The following is a 25,828-nucleotide window of genomic DNA, read 5'->3' as shown; positions in this document are numbered from 1 at the left end:
CTGAAGTCGTACATCAAGCAAGAATGGGAAAGAATTCCACCTACAAAGCTTCAACAGTTAGTGTCCTCAGTTCCCAAACGCTTATTGAGTGTTGTTAGAAGGAAAGGTGATGTAACACAGTGGTTAAAATACCGCTGTTCCAGCTTTTTAGAAACCTGTTACAGGCATCCATTTCAACATGAGCAAATATTTACACAAAAACAATAAAGTTTATCATTTTGAACATTAAATATCTTGTCTTTGTGGTGTATTCAGTTGAATATAGGTTGAAGAGGATTTGCAATTCATTGTATTCTGTTTTTATTTACATTTTACACAACGTCCCAACTTCACTGGAATTGGGGTTGTATTTATACCACACAAAATTCAGGTACGCCTCACATAGATGGATTCATGATGTACATAGACCCTGTTTGTACACATAAGGATGCACATTAGTACTCATATTCCTCCTTTTTACTCATCAAACTGAATTAACAACAATTTAAAAGTACAGCTAATGGAAAAATACAAAAGTTTAATGACAGGATCGTTGACAGGGAGCATCAAAACGGTGTTGGCCACAGGATGGTCCATTAGTAACAGGAAAAGAGCAGTACTGTCTGGGATCGGAGGAAATCAGGTGGATAGAGGAGGAGGATGTGTTGTATGGATGAGATGCTCAACTTCATCATCTCAAGGAGCCCTGATATATGACGGCTGATCATGTAACTGCTGTTGCACTAATCACAGTTGTTTCATCACCAGAAAACCTCTCACTTTTCAGTCCACCATTGAAATCATTGAAATAGCAAAGCACCAATGTCAAGCACACAATGCTTTTGAAGACGATAATAGATGACAGTCTGGTTTAGTTCATAATACCTGTGATTAGACATTTGCTTTAAAGTTTCTTTTGCAATGCAGCAAGGGCATAACGTAAAGAAAAAGCTTTGGTTAATGAGTCAAGCGTGGCAAACCGCAGAAGGACTTGACAGGAGGGAGTGAAAAAAGAAAGGAGGGGTTGTCATGAAGATGAGGTAAGCGAGATGTGGAGCTGAGTATCCTTTGATCAGGCAGCACAGCAAAGCACTCCTCATAGCACACTGTCTCTTTACACATCCATAATGTACGTATATCTCTGCATGCAATCCAGTCCCGAATGCGAAAGACGTACCATATGGATTCCATAATGAAGTAAGTTACTGAATATTAAAAATGGCAGAAATATGCTTTTGTGGAGTTTTTTCTCCTTCAGAGGTCAGAGGCGTGCTTGTGAAGGAAAACAGACTGTGCATGTAACATACTGTTTTGTGATGTCACTCATAGTTTTTCTGAAGGCCGGCTTTGATTAGATGTTTGATTAATGGATATTTTTCTGGACTGGGTGCTGACTTTCATAAAGGCTGGCTTTGTGGCAGGTGTCATGAATGGGAAAACTAGCTATGGAGAACAAAACCATTTCTATAAAATGCTGTAAACATGTTTATTTCTGCTCTCAAGTTCAGGGATTTAACATGGGGGGGGGACCAAATCCCAACCTCTGGCCATCAAAATCAAGCCACCGGTTAGAGGGAAGAAGTTGTAGTTGATAAAATGATATTCCCATAGAAGGCCATATTACAATGTCCACCTTTAGAGGTGAAATAAGCACATTAACATCCTGGTACAAAAAAAGGTTTTGGTCTCTATTGATCTTTGCCCCCTCCATGACAACTCTATTGGGGGGGTGGGGTTCTAATTAGTTTAAGACATTTTAGGCCATAAACTTAATTAATAATTAATTAGGGATGTGGTTGCTTTGAGTGATATCTAGCATGGTGTCACTGAGGTCTACTCAGAGACCGCTAGCTACTGCTGCTAACTGTTTTGGAGGACTGTGTCTGTCCATTTTAAGCATTTCTTTCCCAAAATATCAGAAATAATATGACTTGTTGTGCAGCTAATCATCAAAGATGTCTGCGCTTCAGTATTTACGTCAAGTGAAATTTTTGTGTCGTTTAATTTTGTATGCTAACAGCATTAGCACTTTTAGCAGCTATGGGTTAGCTCGATGACATTAGGTCCAGTTAGTCCATGATTATGGAATTAGTAAGACAAATCCTAATTTTTAATAACTACACTCAAGCAAACCATTATAAAAACCACCGGGTAGTCGCTAAAAATATGATTTAATAAATATAGCTTGAGCTTGCTTGTTCATGCTTCATTCATGTTGCCCAGGTCACACCTCTTTACCCATTATTGGTTTTGCCAGAATGTAGGTAGAGTAGGCACTGCCAACATGGCAGCACCCAGAGCAGCACTTGAGCTTCAAAAACCTATGGGTGGGTTTGTCCAACATACACATTCTATAGGTGCACTGACACTAGCGGCACACTTGCACGCACGTCATCGTGATGATCCCACCTGCTGTGTTCCTAGCTGAATGCCGTGCTTTGTTCCACCACCTGCCTCTCTGCTGGACGCTGCGTATATAAAATAATTATTTCATAGCAGATTAATCATTTTCAATTTCTGACGCAACCACTCGCTCTGTTCACTTCTTCTTTACTCCACTTGACAAGCTGCACTTCCTGTTCTTTGTGCAGTTGCATGCGCCGGTGCCCCTCTCACGTTCAGCCTGCACCCGTTAAAGTCGAGTTTACTCTCCTGCACGACACAGGTCGTGAAAGTGCGTGATTTGGTGTCAGTGCACAGTATGTGTGTGACTCCCATTTGGAGCGAACTTCAAGCAGCCATTCAAGGAAGTGTTAGTTTTTTGTATGTTTGGTGGGGGTGGGGGGTGGGGGAGTGGGGGGGGGGGGGGTGTTATCCCATTTCCATGTTGGATTCATTTCCCAGCAATGGCAGTGTGAGTCTTGAGAAAAACAAGGACAGAAACCTCTTTCCTTTAAATTCATTGCTTTTGCAGAGAAGACGACAGAATGATATTGGACACTGATCCTGTAAATATTTATTGTAAATGTGTCGGGTTTAGGAAATGAAAAGCTGCCAGACCTGGGCTTCTCTCTTGAGGGAGTCCATGTTATTCTATGACAGTCATAAAACTGCATTATAGATAACGCTGATTGTAAACTGATGGTCGCCCACTTTTGGAACATAGGAAACTTTAGAAAAGCCCCAACAGTCGCAAACACTGGTGAAATGAAAAGTGTCGAGCTCTCAGTGGAAAGAGTCGCTCTCGGTGACAAGCGGTACGCTGTTGAATTAGGGAGGAAGCAGTCCCCAGGGGCCAGTACCTGTCTGCTGTTTCCTCTCCCTTCTCTCGCCTAATTTGCAGGAAGGTAAATATTCAGAGGGACACTTTTCAAGCGTGGTGATTAACGTGGCACTTTGGCTTAGCAGCCGAGAAATTCTTTTGAATGCAAAGCCCCTAATTCAAATCGCCTCCTATTGCATGATGAAATAGAACTTGCGTGTGTACGAGTAGACGGCTGTGATGGCGCGTCTGCTCCCTTCAAACACACAATAATTGCCCTTGGCTTTTGAAAGTCCACTGACAGCAACTTACATGAGGCAGTGCGTCAGTCTTGATGCTCTCCGGTGTGCAGGATTAGTGGGCGCCCTGGAGTACAACTTGCTGGGCCGGCGTATTGAAGCTTGTGCTTATGTTTCTCTCTGCTCACAGCTCTGAAGGACCCGTGCAGTGACGTGTTCTGCAGTTATGGCAGCACTTGTGTCCAGTCGTCAGACGGCCTGTCGGCTAAATGCATGTGTCCCATCAGCTGCACTGGAAAACCTCAGCAGACAGTGTGCGGCAGTGATGGAAAGGACTATCGCAACGAGTGTGAGCTCCATCAGCAAGCCTGCAAGACCCAGAGGAACATACGAGTGCAATATCAGGGGCCATGCGGTGAGTTAAATCCTCAACACTTTTATGTCCCATCACAATGTATTGTAAATAGAACGCGTGCCATGAAGTTGTCATGGGTTCATTTGTCTGTCTGTCAGATTGTGTATGTGTGGACACATTCAAGACACTTAATCCTTACACCAATACCCTTTGGAAAATAGACAAACTGATGAGATTGTAGGGTTTTTGCAGGTTTTTCTTTGGAGAGGCGATGTCTGTATTTTTGCACATTAATGTTTGAAGTTATAAGGTGTGATTGAAACGTTTAGAGTCCAACCAAGAAGAAACAAATGAATTATGTTTCATTTCTCTACAATATGTCTGCAACATTTGACCCAGTGAGTCAAAATTTCACACATGCTCAAGAGAAATGTTGGTTTCTGTTAGAAAAGTATCCGACCTTATTATTTTTTTCAAAAACCATATGGATTTGAATCACGTGTGATTGCGTCAGACAAGCTTGAACCCTTGTGCGCATGCATGAGTTTTTCCACGCCTGTCGGTTGCGTCATTCGCCTGTGAGCAGGCTTTGAGTGAGGAGTGGTCCACCCCCTTGGCGGATTTTCATTGTCAGGAAACGGCGGAATGATTTGGGCTTTTTTTCCATCAGAATCTTTTCAGAAACTGTTAGAGACTGGCAGCTGGAAACCATTAGAAAAATTTATCTGGCTTTCGGTAAAAATTTTACGGGCTTCACAGAGAATAAGGACTGTTACTACAGCTTTAAGGACACTGGGCGCGCCGCACTCCGTGCCGCCATCGAGAGCCACAAACCACCGGATAATTTCTAAACGGATGGCTCTGTGGAGCCGGGACCGTCGTGTGCACTTTCTCTGGTTATCACAAGAGCTGGACATCAACCGTTTTCCAACAGATTTCACTTTTAACAAGAGATTTTGTCATGGAAAGCCGAGCAGAGGCTTTGCGCGTCACGACCGATTTGCTAATGGAGCGAGACAAAGGAACACCTCCGTTTTGGTCTCACAGGACGGCTTTGAGATGGCGTTCAGACAGCTGTCGGTGGTTTTTCCATCAAGTGATTATCCGAGAAATTGTGGATGTGCCTGGACATGCCAGAACATGTCCCGTGAGGCTTCATCACGGCGTTGCTGTGCGCCATGTGGCACCACCGTGACGCGCGAAGCCTCCACTCCTCTTTCCATGACAAAAACTCCTGTAACAGTGGAATGTGTCGTTCATTTCCAAACTGGACGCTGTGTTTTATCCGGGACGTCGTCTGACTAGCACAGGAATTGTGAAAAGATGTGGACATCAGCACTTTTTTGGCACATTGAGACAGACGTGAGGAGGAATTCCGCATGTCTGTCTATTAGGTCAGTTTAGACCTTTCTAGGTCTATTAGACCTTTCTAATAGACCTCATAGACCTGCCTATGAGGTCTATTAGAAACTACTTTTCTAATAGACCTCGTATATCGTTGCAAATACATAGTAGACACTTAGTACTTTCACCATGAGTGTCCCTGTGGGAATCGAGTAGTTAATTAGATTTTTGGGTTGTTTGGTGTATGCATGTGTCTATTTATGATGATGCAATGTTTTTCATGTCATCTATTTTTCATGTTCTATGTCTATCCAGCTGTGTGTGTAACTCAGTGCTCAGTTGACATTGAACACTTGAGTTGTTTTGTAGGGTTTTAATATTAGAAAACAAACCAAATCTAGGGACAAGGCTCCCACATGCCTTCTGGTAAAGTATCAAAAATGTCATTATCTTCTTAAAATCAGTGGAATGGCTCCACTCCACCATCATGCTGCATAACTGGCACAGAAGCCTATAACTTAAGAGTTGTCATGGGTGTCTTGGTGGCTTCCCTCACCCGTCTCCTTCTTGCAGAAATGTCTCCTCCAGACACATTTACCACACAGCATCATACTGATCGTGTTTCGTAACTGATGTAAATGAATTTCAAGACAAACCCATAAAAATGAAAAAAATCTTGGAGCTGACATTGTTATCCTCTGAACCAATCACTAATGAGAACATTGGGCCGCCATCTTGTATAGGGAAATTAGACAATATAAATAGAGGAAATTGATTACTGAGGTTGGCACCCAGTCATCCAGTCTGCTGGCTAATGATACAATGCTTCATATTCAGGATGAGAACTACACCAACACTACGACAATAGACTGTATGATTCCAGAGACATCCAAGTTTGAAGCGATCAATATTCATATTAAATACACAAGAACACAACTTTCAGAATCACTTGCATAATGGAGAATGACATAAAGAAGGCTAGATTCTACACTCAACAAAAATATAAACGCAACACTTTAGTTTTGCTCCCATTTTGTATGAGATGCACTCAAAGATCTGAATCTTTTTCCACATACACAATATCACCATTTCCCTCAAATATTGTTCACAAACCAATCTAAATCTGTGATAGTGAGCACTTCTCCTTTGCTGAGATAATCCATCCCACCTCACAGGTGTGCCATATCAAGATGCTGATTAGACACCATGATTAGTGCACAGGTGTGCCTTAGACTGCCCACAATAAAAGGCCACTCTGAAAGGTGCAGTTTTATCACACAGCACAATGCCACAGATGTCGCAAGATTTGAGGGAGCGTGCAATTGGCATGCTGACAGCAGGAATGTCAACCAGAGCTGTTGCTCGTGTATTGAATGTTCATTTCTCTACCATAAGTCGTCTCCAAAGGCGTTTCAGAGAATTTGGCAGTACATCCAACCAGCCACATAACCGCAGACCACGTGTAACCACACCAGCCCAGGACCTCCACATCCAGCATGTTCACCTCCAAGATCATCTGAGACCAGCCACTTGGACAGCTGCTGAAACAATCGGTTTGCATAACCAAAGAATTTCTGCACAAACTGTCAGAAACCGTCTCAGGGAAGCTCATCTGCATGCTCGTCATCCTCATCGAGGTCTCGACCTGACTCCAGTTCGTCGTCGTAACCGACTTGAGTGGGCAAATGCTCACATTCGCTGGCGTTTGGCACGTTGGAGAGGTGTTCTCTTCACGTATGAATCCCGGTTCACACTGTCCAGGGCAGATGGCAGACAGTGTGTGTGGCGTCGTGTGGGTGAGCGGTTTTCTGATGTCAATGTTGTGGATCGAGTGGCCCATGGTGGCGGTGGGGTTATGGTATGGGCAGGCGTCTGTTATGGACGAAGAACACAGGTGCATTTTATTGATGCCATTTTGAATGCACAGAGATACTGTGACGAGATCCTGAGGCCCATTGTTGTGCCATACATCCAAGAACATCACCTCATGTTGCAGCAGGATAATGCACGGCCCCATGTTGCAAGGATCTGTACACAATTCTTGCAAGCTGAAAATGTCCCAGTTCTTGCATGGCCGGCATACTCACCGGACATGTCACCCATTGAGCATGTTTGGGATGCTCTGGACCGGCGTATACGACAGCGTGTACCAGTTCCTGCCAATATCCAGCAACTTTGCACAGCCATTGAAGAGGAGTGAACCAACATTCCACAGGCCACAATTGACAACCTGATCAACTCTATGCGAAGGAGATGTGTTGCACTGCATGAGGCAAATGGTGGTCACACCAGATACTGACTGGTATCCCCCCCAATAAAACAAAACTGCACTTTTCAGAGTGGCCTTTTATTGTGGGCAGTCTAAGGCACACCTGTGCACTAATCATGGTGTCTAATCAGCATCTTGATATGGCACACCTGTGAGGTGGGATGGATTATCTCAGCAAAGGAGAAGTGCTCACTATCACAGATTTAGACTGGTTTGTGAACAATATTTGAGGGAAATGGTGATATTGTGTATGTAGAAAAAGTTTTAGATCTTTGAGTTCATCTCATACAAAATGGGAGCAAAACCAAAAGTGTTGCATTTATATTTTTGTTGAGTGTATTTACAAAAGCTGTTTTTCACTAAAAAACACACTCACGAAAAACAAACATACATACAAAATGGAAAATGAAACCAGCTTTTCATATTCTGTGATTTTGACTTAGCAAAACTAAACTCTCTGGAAATGTAATGATTTGTATTTTTCTGATTCACAACTGTAAGTTGTACTTATCAAGAGAAATTGTTGTCCTTCAGTTCGTTCTTCCATCCATTCACACAGCAAAACCTTCTCAAACTCAAGAACCATAAAACTCTCAAAATCAAACTTTTTATACACTAATACTGGCATATCAAAGCTCCGCCTGCCCCCCCCCCCCCCCCCCCCAAAAAAACAGCATACATTTTTGACATTTATAAATGCATTTTATGGAATTTTAGGTTTCAAGTATGAAATGTAGCAGAAGCAATGACATGCCCGCATCACCCACTAGATGGCGACAAAAGCTGTTTAAATGTGTGACAAGGTCTCCTTTGTTTATGCATTTATGCTCTTATGAGAAACGTATTTGTTCCGAAACAGTTCACGCAATATTTTTGTTGAAGCCCTTGAATTAATGTGAACAGTCGACATCACAAACACATCATCGTCACTTCATTTCAACTCCACTGTGGTGGTGCTCAGAGACAAAATTACAAATATTGACACCATCCAATTAATTATGAACCTGATTTGTATATGATCTCATCCTTTTTGCTTGTGTCTGCCACCTGTCGTCTGTCTTCCGTGCTCCCTGCCTCTATTGTCTTCTTTTCATTCTGTTTACCACCTTTTGGTTGTTTGTGTTTTTTCTTTGCTAATTTTCATTTTTTATTCAGGTTGTCTTGCTCCACACAGGTACTCCTGCGGTGCGGATTGCTGTTTTCTCTAAGTAGGTCTTCCGAGCTGTCGTTTTCATCAACAGGCCCAGCTTTCTTCGCTTGTCCTTGTTATCATCACACAATGGTTGTTTACTCCCAAAACGCTCAACTTTTTTTTTTTCGAGAATGCCAGATGGAGAGAAAGAAAACAGGAGCGGCACACTCCGTCTCTTCTCGGCGAGAGCCTGCGGGAGACGGAGTTGAGTGTTCGGCAATGGGAGATGGATGTGCATGTCCAACAGCGGAAGGTTGGCGGTATAAATCCAGCTGGCGTCAGCTGAAGTGACCCGAGCAGCTCTGTTCTCCCCGGGGACGGCAGAGGCTCAGGGGACAAGTCAACCCTGATGGTTCTCTAAATCTTCCTGTAGCCATTTCATCTAAAGCCTGAGCTATTCCAGGTTGCTGGTCCTATCCAGACAAATGCAGCTGATTTATCCAGGCTGTGATTTTTGTGGCAGCCAGGCCATTCTTATTGTAACTACCCTCCTTGCTCAGCCGTAGCAAGGCATGGATCCTGGAAGCTGTTCTTCTCAGTTAATGGGAGGTAATGGTCTTTCTCTCCGATAATGGTGTGGCTGGCGGGTGAGGCGCTGCATTATGCAGAGACGGGACATGCATTACCACAAAGCCCCCGCTTTCTTGCTTGCTAGTCTCATCTTTGAGCTGTTGCATAGAAAACAATCCCAGACCTGGGCAGAGCTGACCGCGCACGTGCCGCCTAACTGCCCTCCGCAAACACGCTGCACAGTTGCTTTTTCTTTTTTCATTCCCACATTGTTCTTCTCTGCATCACTGCCAGGGAAAACCATCTCCTCATATTTTCTTTTCCTCGTACCCATTGCAGCTTCCCGTCTCATCCTGATGATAGGGTGTTTCATCCTTGGCATTTTGTGAATGACTCGCCGGCAGCTTGGCAGTGATTTAATATGTTACAGTGCAACATAAATCCTTTGTCTTCAAGAATGCAAAAACCGTGGCAACCAGGATAAATTCCAGGCTCCGGTTTAAAGGAGCAGCACCCACATCCCACACAACCGCAAACCAATTCCATTACGATCATGACTGATATACCAGACAGCAAAGGGAGGTGCCGGGTTTCAAATCATACCAACTGTCTCTTCATCCATTTCCTTGTCTCCTCTTCACATTCAAGGTCCCACTCTGGGCTGCTGATAACATCTGAGGAGCACCAAAATGATTGAAAAGCATCTGTCTCCTCATTTTCGCCTCATTATCCTTCATCTGCTCTCTTTTTCAGTCTCTTCATTTCTGTACTCTTTAGAGGAAAAAAAAATTTCACAACCAACAGTTACTGAGCTCATCTTTTGGGCTTGAAAAATAATTGCAGGTATCCTGATATTCTCTGAAAAAAAATACAAAGTAACTGTTTCATCAAAGCTGATTTTTTAACGTATAGAGCCCAAAGAGTAATTTCCCTTTTAAGTACTTGCATGATACTATCATACTAATGTTTTGCATATCAAAATGTTCAGAACAATCTCAGCTTTCTGGATTTGAGGCATGTTTTTGTCTAACACACTGTGTAAAGATATAATTTGGCTCTAAATCTGAAAATATAAAATGCATTTTTTTGAAATTCTTCAAATCTTTTGAGGAAATGCATCTTTATTAATGTGAATGAACTGTATTGGTGTTCGAAATGGATTTAACAACCTAATTGGGTTACAAATGTAGTGTAATTATCGCTTTTTTTAAGATTATTCACATTCATTTCCAAAATGGAAGCTTGTAATTTCACATACTGAGTGAAAATGCTCTTTTTCACTGTATATTATAAACTTTTTTGAGTGATTTAAAATATATATATATATATATATGTATGAAGCTTAATTCATTCATTCCTTCTTTCCTTCCTTCCTTAATTCATTCTTTGTGCACTACTGTTAAAAAAAATTTCTGGGGCCGCCAGTGGCCAAGAGACAGTATTCATATCCATGACTTGTGTTTTCTTTCGCACCACACATAACAAACGGAGAAGGATTTGTGATCACTTTGAAATAGTCAGGCTAATGTACAGTCACATTCGTCGAACACTGAAACAGGCAGACGTAAACTAAAAGATGACAGCTCTATTGTGCCATGCAGCACACATCTGGAGCAAATGTTCACATAGCGATCATTTGGAGCTGTCTGGATGATACACTAGAAGATATTAATAACAGAAAAACACTCACCAAGTGAATGAATGTCTTCTTTCTTCAAGAATTAAAGAAGAGAAAAGTATCCGTGGGTCTCTGAAAGGTCGACGTCTATGTCAATGAACTGCACAGTTTCTCTGTGTGATCAGATGGAACTTATTCCTCCACGTTTCTTTACAGTGATTTACTTTTACGAGAAACTGAATAAAAATTAAAGCATTTTCCAGTCTTTAAAAAGGCTCTTTCATCAGTTTATAAGCCTTTCTTCCCATGTTCTGTCAATGAGAATGAGAACAGTTCAAAATTTGCACAATCACATGCATGCAGAGCACGTCACTCTGCCTGAGCAGAGAGCTTTGGCCATGTGATCGTCTCCAGCCTCTAGGATTAGTTGTGAAAGGTCGTCTCCAAAGATGCATGTTCTTTGTGAGAACCTGTAGTGTCAGGAAAAAGTCGAATGAGGTCGCATTCCGAATCTGTTCATTGAAACATGACAAAAAGTTGACTATAACGCAGGGGTGTGACATTAATGGGGTTCAGAGGCTTAAAGGGATGTAAACTGAACCATTGCCAGAATTGGCACAGGTCATGTCCGTAGAATGTATGTAAACCCTCCATAACATCACCCATAGGTTTTGTGAAGAGCTGGTGTGAAGCTCAAATGGATGGCTCTACTATGTGTTGCCATCCTGACTTCGCCCAACTCTAGACCAACCAAGTGGTTAAAGCGGTGGACCATTTGGCATGATCAGCCTAACCTGGGTGTCCACCACACTGTGGAATTGCCTTGGGTCCCGAATGGCGACTCCACAGGCAGACGACCCACCTTTGAAAAGTAGTCATCTACGTATTTGCTGCAGCCAGGTGAAACCTGGACTTCCTGTTGGCTTTTTCCTCAACACTGAGAGACCTGTGTGTTGACCCTTGCCCAGAGAAATGTGCCACATGGCCAAAATGTCATAGTTAATGTTCTCGTCACAAGACAAGTGAAACTCAGCCGTTCATTTGACACACATTCATTTCTAGTGGCATCCAATGATCCTCTGAAGTTGACCTGTTACCAAAATCAACTAATTATCACCTTGGGTCACAATTATGGGAATGGTATTGACACCGTTCAGCCAAAAAGAAACCCTGTTGTGTATTTTTGGTGCTTTATCATTTGTGTGTATTTGTGTGTATTTGTGTGTGTGTGTGTGTGTGTGTGTGTGTGTGTGTGTGTGTGTGTGTGTGTGTGTGTGGTGTGTGTGTGTGTGTGTGTGTGTGTGTGTGTGTGTGTGTGTGTGTGTCCTTCATCCCAGTCGGTTTAAGGAATGCTTTTGTGTTCTTTCCACAAGGATCCAGTTTTAACAAACATGTTTTCCTAAATCAACTTACGGACCATATGCTGCTTTGTGTTGCTGATAAAAAGCTCATTCTGCCTTCCTATCCACAGACCCATGCAAAGACACTGACAACAATGTGAATGTAATGTGCCGCGTGGAGGCCCTCACCCGCCACACGCTCATCTTTGCCTTGCCGGAATCATGTCCCTCCATTAATGAGCCACTCTGCGCCAGTGACGGCCAAACATATGCCAGCGAGTGTGTTATGAGAGCAACGGGCATGCAAAAAGGCATAAACCTCAGGAAGATCCACAAAGGACCGTGCAGAAAACTGGGTAAGCCCTCTGAGGACGAGCTTCTTAGCCATTAGCAAAGAAACCCAAGTGTCAGAAACTCACATGGAAGGACCATTGATCTTGGATCATACTAAAAGTTGTAATATATAACTGTTTGCCCTCTTTCAGCCAACACCCTCGTGATGTTTGTCATATTTGAGACACGCCCAAATGTACTTTTCTCCTTTTGCAACTTCACTCAGTGGTTGCATCTGTTTGCTTTTTCTTGCTGAGCCAACTTGCTTCTTTTTGACAAACAAGCTACATAGCACACCCATCTTATCACATCCTTTGTCCTTGTTGATTGGTCCCCCATGTTTTAAGTGATTAGCTTGGACCATAATGGGAACATCACAGCAGTTCACTTAGTCTGATACATGTGGACACATGGGTGGACCCAGTACTTTCATCTAGTTTTGTAGGAACTAGTGAGGGGATGTCTAAAACACTGTCATCCAAAGTCATCAAATGGTGACTCTTTGGTCTTTACAGAAAGATGTGTTAGTCACCCATCTGCATCAGAAGAGCGATACGCTTCGAAATACTTATTAGTGATGCTATTCTACTTGTTTTACTGTTGTTTTAGTTGCCATTAGGGAAAAAGCATTCTTGACTTATCTACTAATACCAGCAACAGGTTGGTCATCGTTGCCAGCCTATACTCAAGGTTCTTGAAATGGAGCAGTATCTCCATCTGGTGGACATTTGCCATTAATGTAAGTACAATAGGGTTTTGCCAAGAGCTTTTCTTATCTATGCCAAGGAGATACTGTTGTTCTCTCCTTGGTTTGTTAGCACCGTGTCTCAAAAATGCATGAAAAGATTTCATTAAAATCTGGCAGTTAGGTCGGGTGGGGTGGGGGTGGATATCTCTCCAAGTAATATGTCCACCAAAGTTAGCAGAAATCCGTCTAGCTGTTTTTCAGTTATCTTGTCCACAGACACACACACGCACGCACAGACACACGTCCACGCAGCATTGAAAACAATACCCTGCTATCTTCACTTTACCAACACACAGGGTAATCATGATTCCATTCAGAATTGAATGAACTAATCCGGTCACTCGCTGTGTGGCACAAAATGTGCCATAAAGTGGTTCATATACACATACATATCTCTTACAAATGACATATTGAATATAAATTGTGATATAATCCTGATTTTGGCTTAAGATCTGAGGAAAAGCATGAACAATACAAAGCACCAAAACTCTTAAGGCCCAGCCCTGGTGAGACAGCGTTAAACTCGTAATATGTCGCTGCATTCCACTCCAAACTGGACAGATAAAAGACTCAGAGATCTCCAGGTCTGCACTGTATCCATGCTAGCAGTGCAGTAGCCTCTGTTAGCTCGATAAGCGCCTCCAGGGCTGTTATCTGTACTGTTAGAAAAGGGGCTTTAAGCCTTAGTCAACAAAGTGCTGTCAGCTCTTACTGTACATGTGATAACCATCGGTGGAAAGCCAATTTTCTCGCTGTGTTGTCAACGGGGCCTGGCCAAGTCACAGTTGTGTAATTTTACGACAGAAATGTGCTGAGCATCCTTCCCCCTCCCAGCGGTGCGCTGAGACCCCCAACCACTCTAAAGACCAGAAGAGATCACAGCAGGATGTCTTTTTGCACAGTCGACAGCGACGCCCGACGCGCTTCTTTAACACACCAGGATGCTCTTGTTTGTTTTGTTTGACAGGCTTCATGCCGAGCTGGAAGTTGCTCTCATCCGACTTTATGCTTTTGTGTCAATGCACATGGACATGTTCGTGATAGTGGAAGTGACTTTTTTTTAATTCCGGCTTCTGATGTGCCTTTTCAAATTAAATAATAATTCAATTTGGTACAGAGCTGCATGAAATCATATCCCTAAGCAAATTACAAATTGGTAACTAATGAAAATGGCTATTTCAACTTGCAACCATGACATTGTACATCCTTGTAGCCCTCTCACGCGGATGGAGCAGCAGTGTAATTAAGTGTGGCATGACAGACTTTTAAAGAAAAGAGCAAAAGGAATTGAATTGCTGGACAAATTTGATCCTCTGATCAGGAATGAAATGTATTTGAAGCCGAGCGAGCGCCTCCAGAACAGAGGTCTGCTTCAAATTGGATTTTGTCACTTCAATGGCAAATTTGCTATTTTGCATAACCAGTATATCTTTTTACTTAATTTCTATGGTAGATTTCTGCTTAGCAAGTCAAAATGTATTGAGCATCGCACTTCAGACTTTAACTCAACCCTAAAATTAAATTCTCCAGAGTTCCGCTGTTATTTTAAAGTTATTGGAAAACTTTATTGCATGTACAGCAGTCACTTCAGACGTGTTGCTTAAGTAGTACTTTAAAAAATAAAGCAAAATAAACACAAACCTTAAAATCCTATCTGTCAATCAGCCTTTCAAAAAAAAAAAAAAATCTATTTACTTTATTTTTGTATTTTTGTATTTATTTTATTTTATTTTGGGGGGGGGGGGGGGGGGGCTCTTGTGTTCCAGTCCCTGGTGTTAAGAGGAATAATTTCTGCGATGATAATAAATTATTCTCCAAGCTTTAGAGTTGAGCAAAAAACAAAGTGAGTGATGTTTCTCTGTTTCCTGAAGACAAATTCAGCCATTTAAATGCTTTTCCAACTAATGTGTGTAGACAAAATGAAGACTAAACAAACATTTTCAGAAATTACCATTTCCTTTTTATGAAGATGGACCTGTTTGCTCATTTTGTCCTTTTTAACTTCCATTGTTCACGTTTGTCATTCATTCACACATTTAAAAGTAGCTCAATTAATTTCCACACTGTTTTTTCTCAAATTGCTAATTATTATGTTCATTACACATTTGTTGCTTAGGTAACAGTCTGTTTTTTTTTCTTTTTTTGGTTTCATGTTTTATAGGACAGTTTCTATGCTATAAAACATTAAGTTACCCATTAAAAGTTTTGAAGATTAAATAGATTTTACCGGCCATATTCTTATGAACAGTTACTGTAGATACACCACTTAAACAAACATTTGGATTGGATAAAGGAATGGCCCTGTTTGTCCATTCAACATCAAATATGTAAAATATAGGACAGCAAGACTGATCACTGAGGAATCAAGGAATGGAGACAGTTCTACCAAAATCAGACAAGACTAATAACAATGACAAAGTAGATGTTCAGACAAGAACATTCCCGTGACAGTGACACATCCATTTCTGCTATCATTGGTTCTGCTATAATCTAACCATCCCAGAGAATTCTGGTTTGTCCATTATTTTGTCACCCTTTCAATATAAGATGTCTCTGGGTTGGCTAGATCACATTATGACCACTGAAAGTGATAATGAAAATGACAGTCTCATGGAATTGACCACAAGTAAAAATATACATCTGTACCTGTATCACTTTTCGATTCATCTCAGCCTGGAGTTACACCTTTGCAAGTTGGTACCCAGTAGATGTCATACGTTCTGATGATATTTACCTCTGATTCTACACAGTACAGCTATATTCACGGCCAAAATGAGACCAAAACAAGACCTAAGTACAACCTCAATTCCAATGAAGTTGGGACGTTGTGTAAAATGTAAATAAAAACAGAATACAATGATTTGCAAATCCTCTTTAACCTATATTCAATTGAATACACCACAAAGACAAGATATTTAATGTTCAAACTGATAAACTGTTGTTTCTGTGCAAATATTTGCTCATTTTGAAATGGATGCCTGCAACACATTTCAAAAAAGTTGTGACGGGGCAACAAAAGACTGGCGTCTTTTTCAGGGACGTCCCTGCTTATTTCAGCAAGACCATGCCAAGCCACATTCTACACGTGTTACAACAACGTGGCTTCGTAGTAAGAGTGCGGGTACTAGACTGGCCTGCCTGCAGTCCAGACCTGTCACCCACTGAAAATGTGTGGCACATTATGAAGCGCAAAATATGACAATGGAGACCCCGGACTGTTGAACAACGGAAGTCGTACATCAAGCAAGAATGGGAAAGAATTCCACCTACAAAGCTTCAACAATTAGTGTCCTCAGTTCCCAAACGCTTATTGAGTGTTGTGAGAAAGAAAGGTGATGTAACACAGTGGTAAACATACCACTGTCCCAGCTTTTTTGAAACGTGTTGCAGGCATCCATTTCAAAATGAGCAAATATTTGCACAAAAACAATAAAGTTGATCAGTTTGAACATTAAATATCTTGACTTTGTGGTGTATTCAATTGAATATACACTCTGGGGTCCGAGGGCATTTTTTGGACAGTTCACTTGCCTGGCATAAATGTTTGATTATTGCTTTTAACAGCTCTCGCTGCATCCCACAATCAAGTTTTATGTCTCTTTTTTCAGGACCACCTGTGCTTTCAGAATATACACTCAACAAAAATATAAACGCAACACTTTTGGTTTTGCTCCCATTTTGTATGAGATGAACTCAAAGATCTAAAACTTTTTCCACATACACAATATCACCATTTCCCTCAAATATTGTTCACAAACCAGTCTAAATCTGTGATAGTGAGCACTTCTCCTTTGCTGAGATAATCCATCCCACCTCACAGGTGTGCCATATCAAGATGCTGATTAGACACCATGATTAGTGCACAGGTGTGCCTTAGACTGCCCACAATAAAAGGCCACTCTGAAAGGTGCAGTTTTGTTTTATTGGGGGGGATACCAGTCAGTATCTGGTGTGACCACCATTTGCCTCATGCAGTGCAACACATCTCCTTCGTATAGAGTTGATCAGGTTGTCAATTGTGGCCTGTGGAATGTTGGTTGACTCCTCTTCAATGGCTGTGCGAAGTTGCTGGATATTGGCAGGAACTGGTACACGCTGTCGTATACACTGGTCCAGAGCATCCCAAACATGCTCAATGGGTGACATGTCCGGTGAGTATGCCGGCCATGCAAGAACTGGGACATTTTCAGCTTCCAAGAATTGTGTACAGATCCTTGCAACATGGGGACGTGCATTATCCTGCTGCAACATGAGGTGATGTTCTTGGATGTATGGCACAACAATGGGCCTCAGGATCTCGTCACGGTATCTCTGTGCATTCAAAATACCATCAATAAAATACACCTGTGTTCTTCGTTCATAACAGACGCCTGCCCATACCATAACCCCACCACCACCATGGGCCACTCGATCCACAACATTGACATCAGAAAACCGCTCACCCACACGATGCCACACACGCTGTCTGCCATCTGCCCTGAACAGTGTGAACCGGGATTCATCCGTGAAGAGAACACCTCTCCAACGTGCCAAATGCCAGCGAATGTGAGCATTTGCCCACTCAAGTGGGTTACGACGACGAACTGGAGTCAGGTCGAGACCCCGATGAGGGCGACGAGCATGCAGATGAGCTTCCCTGAGATGGTTTCTGACAGTTTGTGCAGAAATTCTTTGGTTATGCAAACCGATTGTTTCAGCAGCTGTCCGAGTGGCTGGTCTCAGATGATCTTGGAGGTGAACATGCTGGATGTGGAGGTCCTGGGCTGGTGTGGTTACACGTGGTTTGCAGTTGTGAGGCTGGTTGAATGTACTGCCAAATTCTCTGAAACGCCTTTGGAGACGGCTTATGGTAGAGAAATGAACATTCAATACACGAGCAACTGCTCTGGTTGACATTCCTGCTGTCAGCATGCCAATTGCACGCTCCCTCAAATCTTGCGACATCTGTGGCATTGTGCTGTGTGATAAAACTGCACCTTTCAGAGTGGCCTTTTATGGTGGGCAGTCTAAGGCACACCTGTGCACTAATTATGGTGTCTAATCAGCATCTTGATATGGCACACCTGTGAGGTGGGATGGATTATCTCAGCAAAGGAGAAGTGCTCACTATCACAGATTTAGACTGGTTTGTGAACAATATTTGAGGGAAATGGTGATATTTGTGGGTTCTGTGGAGTCAATCATAGGTTGCGTGATAATTTTGTTCAGCTAACTCAAGTAATATAGTAATATAGTTGATGAGATAAAATGTAATTTTGCATTCACTGATCCTGTGACTTAATTAATATGGAAATCAGGTCACTGTTGCCATGGTGATCAGTCCCCCCACTGGGACTTCCCATGCACCAAGTTTGGTTACTTTGGGCCCAAGAGCTTTGGAGATATAGTGGCAAATGTTCAGAAGGATGGACTGCATGATGCTCTAATTTATATGGTGTCCCTGCTGATACTTTGTTTGAACAGTGGGGGATAATAATGAGGTATATATAAGATGTTTTAATTTCTTTTCTACCCCTCATTCCCCAGAGCAATGCAAGGAGGAGTGCCTATTCAATGCTGTCTGCGTTGTGGAGAAACTCAGGTCACGCTGCTCCTGCGACCCCATCGAGTGTGACGGCACCTACAAGCCCATCTGCAGTAGGGACGGCCAGACCTACAGCAACGACTGTTTACGGCGCAAGGAGGAGTGCCTGAGACGGAAGCCCATCCCCATCAAGCACCAAGGGCCTTGTGGTGAGTGGAACTGGAGCATGGGATCGAGGGGTGGCAGCTGGTTTGAGCCTTTAGCAGTGCTGTCTCCTCTCTGTCCCACCCCTTCTTCTGTGGTTCTCTGCTTATATGTACTCTATATTCAGTGTGTTTTCTTGTTCTGTCTGAGGCCAACTGTGCTTTAAATGTTACTGCCGTATGTTTCAAATGGTTCGGTGGGAAGGGTAGCTCAGATAGACAGGACGCATTAGCCTTCACGCTGCCACTCATTCACGTCCCATCCATCTCCTCATCTCTGTCACACCATCACACACCCACACCCAATTGAACACCACCTTCATGTTTCATTCATCGGTTCGTCGTCTTCTGTTCCTCCAGCTGTGCCGTTCTTCCACTTCGGTGGCTCTTGTCATATTTATTCCTCTGTCTTTGTCTTTTTGTCTTATTCCTTGTATAAAAAGCTGTTCTTTCTTGTTTCAGTGCGTCAGTCAATGTGTCTGTCTGTCTTTGTCCATGTGGCCGTCCTCCTGGCTGTTTAGCCAACAGTGGAAAGGGGGCAGGTCACCTAGTGGGCGACCTCATCAAGAGGATTCTGACGGGTGAAGCCCTTCTCCACGTCAGCTCCTCTCCACCTGGACCTAACAGGAGTACTGCTGTGTTTTTCCTTTCACTGTTTATGTCTCTGTATCAGTAATGTCTTTCTTCCTGTTTAACCCCTGCAAAGATCTGATCCATGAGGTTGGAGAAGTCTTCCTCTCTCCCTGTGTGTGTTTCTTCCCTAACAAATGCTAGTGCTTTCTGCTCAAATACAGCTGACTTCTGACCCCTTTTCCTTCTGCACGTTGTGTTGCATGCCAACTCCAATCCTACTGGCTTCCCCAACAGTCCCCATCATAAAAGGATTGTCTGTGTTCTTCTGAAGTGTTTTACCAACACTTTGCAGTTATGCACTTTACACCCAGAGTAGATGAATCAGTATGAAAATTAAAGGGTCTCTTCATGCATGTTTTGTGGTATCATAACCCAACCCCTCATCCGAAATGTAACACCTGCATAATGGATCAAGTAGGGGATTGCTTGTTGGGGCGAAATACGGCAGGGACTTTGTGTGCCCCCTGGTCGCTATGGTACCCTGGAACGAACAGGAACCCTGAACATGAGACAGCTAACGGAGCTCTGGTGAAACAACAAGTCCTCAATGGCAGATCAGGCAGAAGAGGTGACGTCTTGTAACCCAACAGCTGTGAAGGTGGATGAAGGCTGTAGCAGGTCCTCAGATATTAGTCCGTGGGATGAATCATGAATTGTACACTTTTGCCGCACTCCCCTTGTAACTTTAGTTTGATGGTTCCAGCATGTTCCTGGGTCATATGGGATAACATTTTCACTTGTTGTCGTTCGCACAACCCGGCAGGTAATTTTGACAACAGCATTTTATAATCGGGGGGTCAGTCAAAACAGCCGATTTCATGTCTTTATATCAAGCCAGCTAAAAAACATGTTTTGTAGTTCCAGGATCTTCAGAATGGTTGGATAGCCACAAAAAAGTGTGATACTAACCTAACTGAGCCAGTAAAAATTTATATTTTTCCATTTGTCTGCTTAATAGTTAATTTTTTGTCAAATCATGCCTGAGTTTCAGCCCCAAAACTGTAAAATAAATAGTAATTCATGTACTAATATTTACTTCAATACTGTTTTTGCTTTAAGTCAGTTGATTATCTGATAAGATGGTGCTTTTATTTTATCCAAAAAATAATATTATGACATGCTGATAAATAAATCTAAGATACAAGTCTAAGGTATATGTTGTGAAAGTGTAATGACACGGACCCACAACAGGGGGCGTAAATGAACGGACAATAGATGAGCCAAAAATACAACACTTTACTGTTGTGAAGCGTGCACAACGAAATACAGACAAATGCAAAATTTGGACAGAGTCAAATGTACAAAGGTGACGTGTGGGCAGGCTCGAGGATAGAAGACGTCTGTCCAGAGAAGAGCCAGATCCCACACGATTTCCACTGCCACCGAACCCGCAGAATACTGGAGCCACCAAGTTCCGAGTCCCCGGGTGGCCACCGTCTCCGGCTGTCGGATCTGGTACTGCTGGCAGGAAGCAGAAACAGTTATGTGTGGGTGTGTGTACACCCAGCAAATACAAGCAGCGACAGTTCCTTAATGGTGGGTAAGACACCTCCACCTCCAAAACAGGAACACAATAACAATACCAGTAGCACCTACTGAACACGGCTGAGAGTTTTACCTCCAAAGGCAAACGATATCTTGGCGACGAGGTGGAGATGTCGTCCGGCTTTTGTGTGTGTGGTTGATGACCAGGAGATTGGTGACAGCTGTCATAGTTGATGAGTGACAGCTGTCACCCCAGCTGTTCCTGAAAGGCGGCAGCGCCCTCTCGTGCCTGAAGCCCACACTTCAGGCAGGGCGCTCTCTGGTGGTGGTGGGCCAGCAGTACCTCCTCTTCAGCGGCCCACACAACAGTATATATATTAAACAGCTTTATTCATGTAATCTTATCAAACACATACAAATATGTATAAAACAAACTCTAAAGAATAATGAGCATATAACTATTTCCATAACTGTCTCTGATCTTTGTACATGTGCTACTAGTATGCATAATATCCCAGATGTGTCACATTATATATTTAATGCCATATAGCTCTGTCTCCACAAATATACATGAATTGTGGGTGGCCATCTTACTACACATATGTCTATTAGTGAATGTCCTGTAGTACAGCATTAACTCTCTGTTGAGAGTGTTCAATCTTCATCATCAGAGTCAGTGTCAGTCACATAAGTGTTCTGAGTATTGATGCAGTCGGTGCAGCCACAAGCATCTGTGCATGGCAAGACATTTTTTTGTCATGAACACCTGCCCCCTGCACAGTGGTCTTTTCTTTATTTGCAACAGATGAGTTGCAAAAGGGCCTGTGGTGCAGGTTCCTGATCCATCCAGTGGATCGAGATGTGGCCGTCAACCACATCCCATCCATGGGCGTTTGGACTGGGTGTTTGAGCAGCCGCATCCAGAGACCGACACCAAATACATGCTTGATAATTGGCTCGTGCAACATGGTACCTTAGTGCATCTTTGGTGGGTGGCAGATGGGAGGTTTGAGCATTTTTGTTGCAGAAGAGTTTGTACCTGACGCTGTCCGTGTCCTCTCCCTTGTGCCCATACAAGGAGCAGACAAACCGAGCACATCCTTTTAGGCGCTCATCATCATCATTGAATGAGTTGCCAACCATCTTCATGGCATTGCACAGATCTGTATCTGACTCCACCAGCTGGAATGCCTGTTTCTTGCCTTTGCCTACAAATGAGCTGGTGTTATCACACCCTGTCAAGGCATGCATTCCTGGTAATGCTTCACACAAGTCCTCACCAAGTGATTGTCCAATGGCACTATTGTCAATGTACCTCTGCCTCTGCTTTGTTCCTGTACAGAAGAGGATCCTGGCATCTGTTTGGCTGATGAAAGTACAGGCTAGCAGAGCAACATCTGTATCTGGGGACTTTAACACAATGCATTCATGTCCACCTGATGCTGCATGGTTTGCAAGAAGCAGAATTTGTGTGTCAGCTTCTTCTTGCTGTGTACACAGTTCATCCACTCTGCTGCAGACCAGGCCATTTTCCCCTGCTGCAAGCTTGTGACACTCTGAACCATGAGCGATGTAAAGTTCACCAAATCCTGCATACCTTGGGAGGTAGTGTGGTTGCAGTCAACCTGTAGGTACACATAGATGAAATACACAATGAACATATGCATGTATTATTTACAGAGAAATAATTGTTCGGTCATATAACTTAACTACAGTACAAGATCTTAATTAAAGAGCCATACAGTATCGGTTTCACTGTAGTCTGAAGAAACATATAAAATATGAAAGCTCAAACCTTAACTATGGCTCCAGTACTGGTCTACACATTGTATGACAATTTCTCCATACTCCTGTTATGACTTACTGTATTCTCAAAACAAGAATCGCGCAAATTTAAAAACAGAGTTATTATGGAATGAATAATAATGGCTCCCCCTCTAGCTGCCACCTTATCATGGTGGGGGAGTTTGCGTACCCGGATGATCCTAGGAGCTATGTTGTCAGGGGCTTTGTGCTCCCTGTAGGGTCTCCCAAGGCAAACAGGTCCTAGGTGACGGGTCAGACTAAGGGCAGTTCAGAAACTCCATGACCAGTAAAAGATCAAGCGCCGAGATGTCGCCCGGTATGGCGGAGCCGGGGTCCCACCCTGGAGCCAGACCTGGGGTTGGGGCTCGCGCGCGAGCGCCTGGTGGTCGGGCCTTAGCCCATGGGGCCCGGCCGGGCTCAGCCTGAAAGAGCGACGTGGGCTCGCCCTCCTGTGGGTTCACCACCTGCAGAGGGGGCCATGGGGGTCGGGTGCAGAGAGGATTGGGTGGCGGTCGAGGGCGGGTGGCAAGGCGGCCCGGTCCATGCTCACAGCCCCTGGCTGTTGGAACATGGAATGTCACCTCGCTAGGGGGGAAGGAGTCTGAGCTTGTGCAGGAGGTTGAGAGATATCGACTAGAGATAGCCGGGCTCACCTCCACGCACAGCTTGGGCTCTGGTACCCAACTCCTGGAGAGGGGCTGGACGCTTCATTTTTCTGGCGTCGCCCATGAGGAGAAGCGGAGATCTGGGGTCGCATTGCTTATTGCTCCCCTGCTCAGTCGCCAAGTGTTGGAGTTCACTCCGGTGAACGAGAGGGTCGCGTCCCTACGCCTTCGGGTCGGGGACAGGTCTCTCACCGTTGTCTCGGCCTACGGGCCGAGCAGCAGTGCAGAGTACCCGACCTTCCTGGAGTCCCTGGGAGGGGTACTAGATAGCGCTCTGACTTGGGACTCCATTGTTCTCCTGGGGGATTTCAATGCCCACGTGGGCGGCGACAGTGAGACCTGGAGGGGGGTGATCGGGAAGCACGGCCTCCCCGATCTGAACCCGAGTGGTGTTCAGTTGTTGGACTTCTGTGCTAGTCACAGTTTGTCCATCATGAACACCATGTTCGAGCACAAGGGTGTCCATAAGTGCACGTGGCACCAGGACACCCTGAGCCGGAGGTCAGTGATCGACTTTGTAGTCGTATCATCTGACCTTCGGCCACGTGTCTTGGAGACTCGAGTGAAGAGAGGGGCAGAGCTGTCGACTGATCACCACCTGGTGGTAAGTTGGATCCACTGGGAGGGGAGGAAGCCGGTCAGACCTGGCAGGCCCAAACATATCGTGAGGGTCTGCTGGGAACAACTGGCGGAACCCTCTGTCAGCGAGGTCTTCAACTCCCACCTCTGGGAGAGCTTCTCCCAGATCCCAGGGGAGGTTGGAGACATGGAGTCCGAGTGGACCATGTTCTCCACCTCCATTGTTGATGCGGCTGCTCGTAGCTGTGGTCGCAAGGTCTCTGGTGCCTGTCGCGGTGGCAATCCCCAAACCCTTTGGTGGACACCAGAAGTAAGGGATGCCGTCAAGCTGAAGAAGGAGTCCTACTTATCTTTGTTGGTAGGTGGGACCCCAGAGGCAGCTCACAGGTACCGGCAGGCCAAGCGTGCCGCAGCCCGTGCAGTTGCAGAGGCAAAAACTCGGGTCTGGGAGAAGTTCGGGGAGGCTATGGAGAAGGACTATCGGTCGGCCTCGAAGAGATTCTGGCAAACCATCCAATGCCTCAGGAGGCAGAAGCAGCTCTCCACCAGCACTGTTTACGGTGCGGGTGGGGAGCTGTTGACCCTGACTGGGGATGTTGTCGGGCGGTGGAAGGAGTACTTTGAGGATCTCCTCAATCCCATCCTCATGTCTTCCGAAGAGGAAGCAGAGACTGGGGACTCAGAGGCGGACTCATCCATTACCCAGGCCGAAGTCACCGAGGTGGTTAGAAAGCTCCTCGGTGGCAAGGCTCCTGGGGTGGATGAAATCCGTCCTGAGTATCTTAAGTCTCTGGATGTTGTGGGACTGTCTTGGCTGACACGCCTCTGCAACATTGCGTGGCGATCGGGGACAGTGCCTCTGGATTGGCAGACCAGGGTGGTGGTCCCTCTGTTTAAGAAGGGGGACCGGAGGGTGTGTTCCAACTATAGGGGGATCACACTCCTCAGCCTCCCCGGTAAGGTCTATTCCAGAGTACTGGAGAGGAGAATTTGACCGATGGTCGAACTTCAGATTCAGGAGGAGCAGTGTGGTTTTCGTGCTGGTCGCGGCACACTGGACCAGCTCTACACGCTCCATCGGGTGCTCGAGGGTTCATGGGAGTTCGCCCAACCAGTCCACATGTGTTTTGTGGATCTAGAGAAGGCGTTCAACCGTGTCCCTCGGGGCACCCTGTGGGGAGTGCTCCAGGAGTACTGGGTCCGGGGTCCTTTGCTAAGGGTTATCCGGTCCCTGTACAACCACAGCAGGAGCTTGGTTCCAATTGCCGGTAGTAAGTCAAACCTGTTTCCAGTGCACGTTGGCCTCCGCCAGGGCTGCCCTTTGTCACCGGTTCTGTTCATTATTTTTATGGACAGAATTTCTAGGCGCAGCCAGGGTGTAGAGGGAGTCTGGTTTGGGAACCACAGAATCTCATCTCTGCTGTTTGCGGACGATGTGGTTCTGTTGGCGTCATCAAATCAGGACCTTCAGCGTGCACTGGGGCGGTTTGCAGCCGAGAGTGAAGCGTCCAGGATGCAAATCAGCACCTCCAAATCCGAGGCCATGGTTCTCGACCGGAAAAAGGGGCTTTGCCCTCTTCAGGTCGGTGGAGTGTCCGTGCCTCAAGTGGAGGAGTTTAAGTATCTCAGAGTCTTGTTCACGAGTGAGGGACGGATGGAGCGTGAGATCGATAGACGGATCGGTGCAGCATCTGCAGTGATGCGGTCGCTGTATTGGACCGTCATGGTGAAGAGAGAGCTGAGTAGGGGGGCAAAGCTCTCGATTTACCGATCGATCTACGTTCCGATCCTCACCTATGGTCAT

At 44.5% G+C, this 25,828-nt stretch overlaps 1 protein-coding gene across 1 annotated transcript in view; it reads left to right on the top strand.

Moving 5' to 3' along the window:
• The window catches only part of agrn (agrin), a 945,905-nt gene that overhangs the window by 592,720 nt on the left and 327,357 nt on the right, over positions 1-25,828 (top strand). The window contains exons 6-8 of the mRNA XM_034173355.1: positions 3,611-3,835; positions 12,180-12,404; positions 18,656-18,862. Of these exons, the coding sequence (XP_034029246.1) occupies positions 3,611-3,835; positions 12,180-12,404; positions 18,656-18,862 (657 nt within the window). The remainder of the gene's footprint in view (positions 1-3,610; positions 3,836-12,179; positions 12,405-18,655; positions 18,863-25,828) is intronic.

This window comes from Thalassophryne amazonica, chromosome 6 (genome assembly GCF_902500255.1).
Source record: "Thalassophryne amazonica chromosome 6, fThaAma1.1, whole genome shotgun sequence".
In the NCBI taxonomy this organism is placed as follows: domain Eukaryota; kingdom Metazoa; phylum Chordata; class Actinopteri; order Batrachoidiformes; family Batrachoididae; genus Thalassophryne; species Thalassophryne amazonica.
The sequence above is the reverse complement of the archived record's forward strand: the minus strand, read 5'-3'. Positions and strand labels throughout refer to the sequence as shown.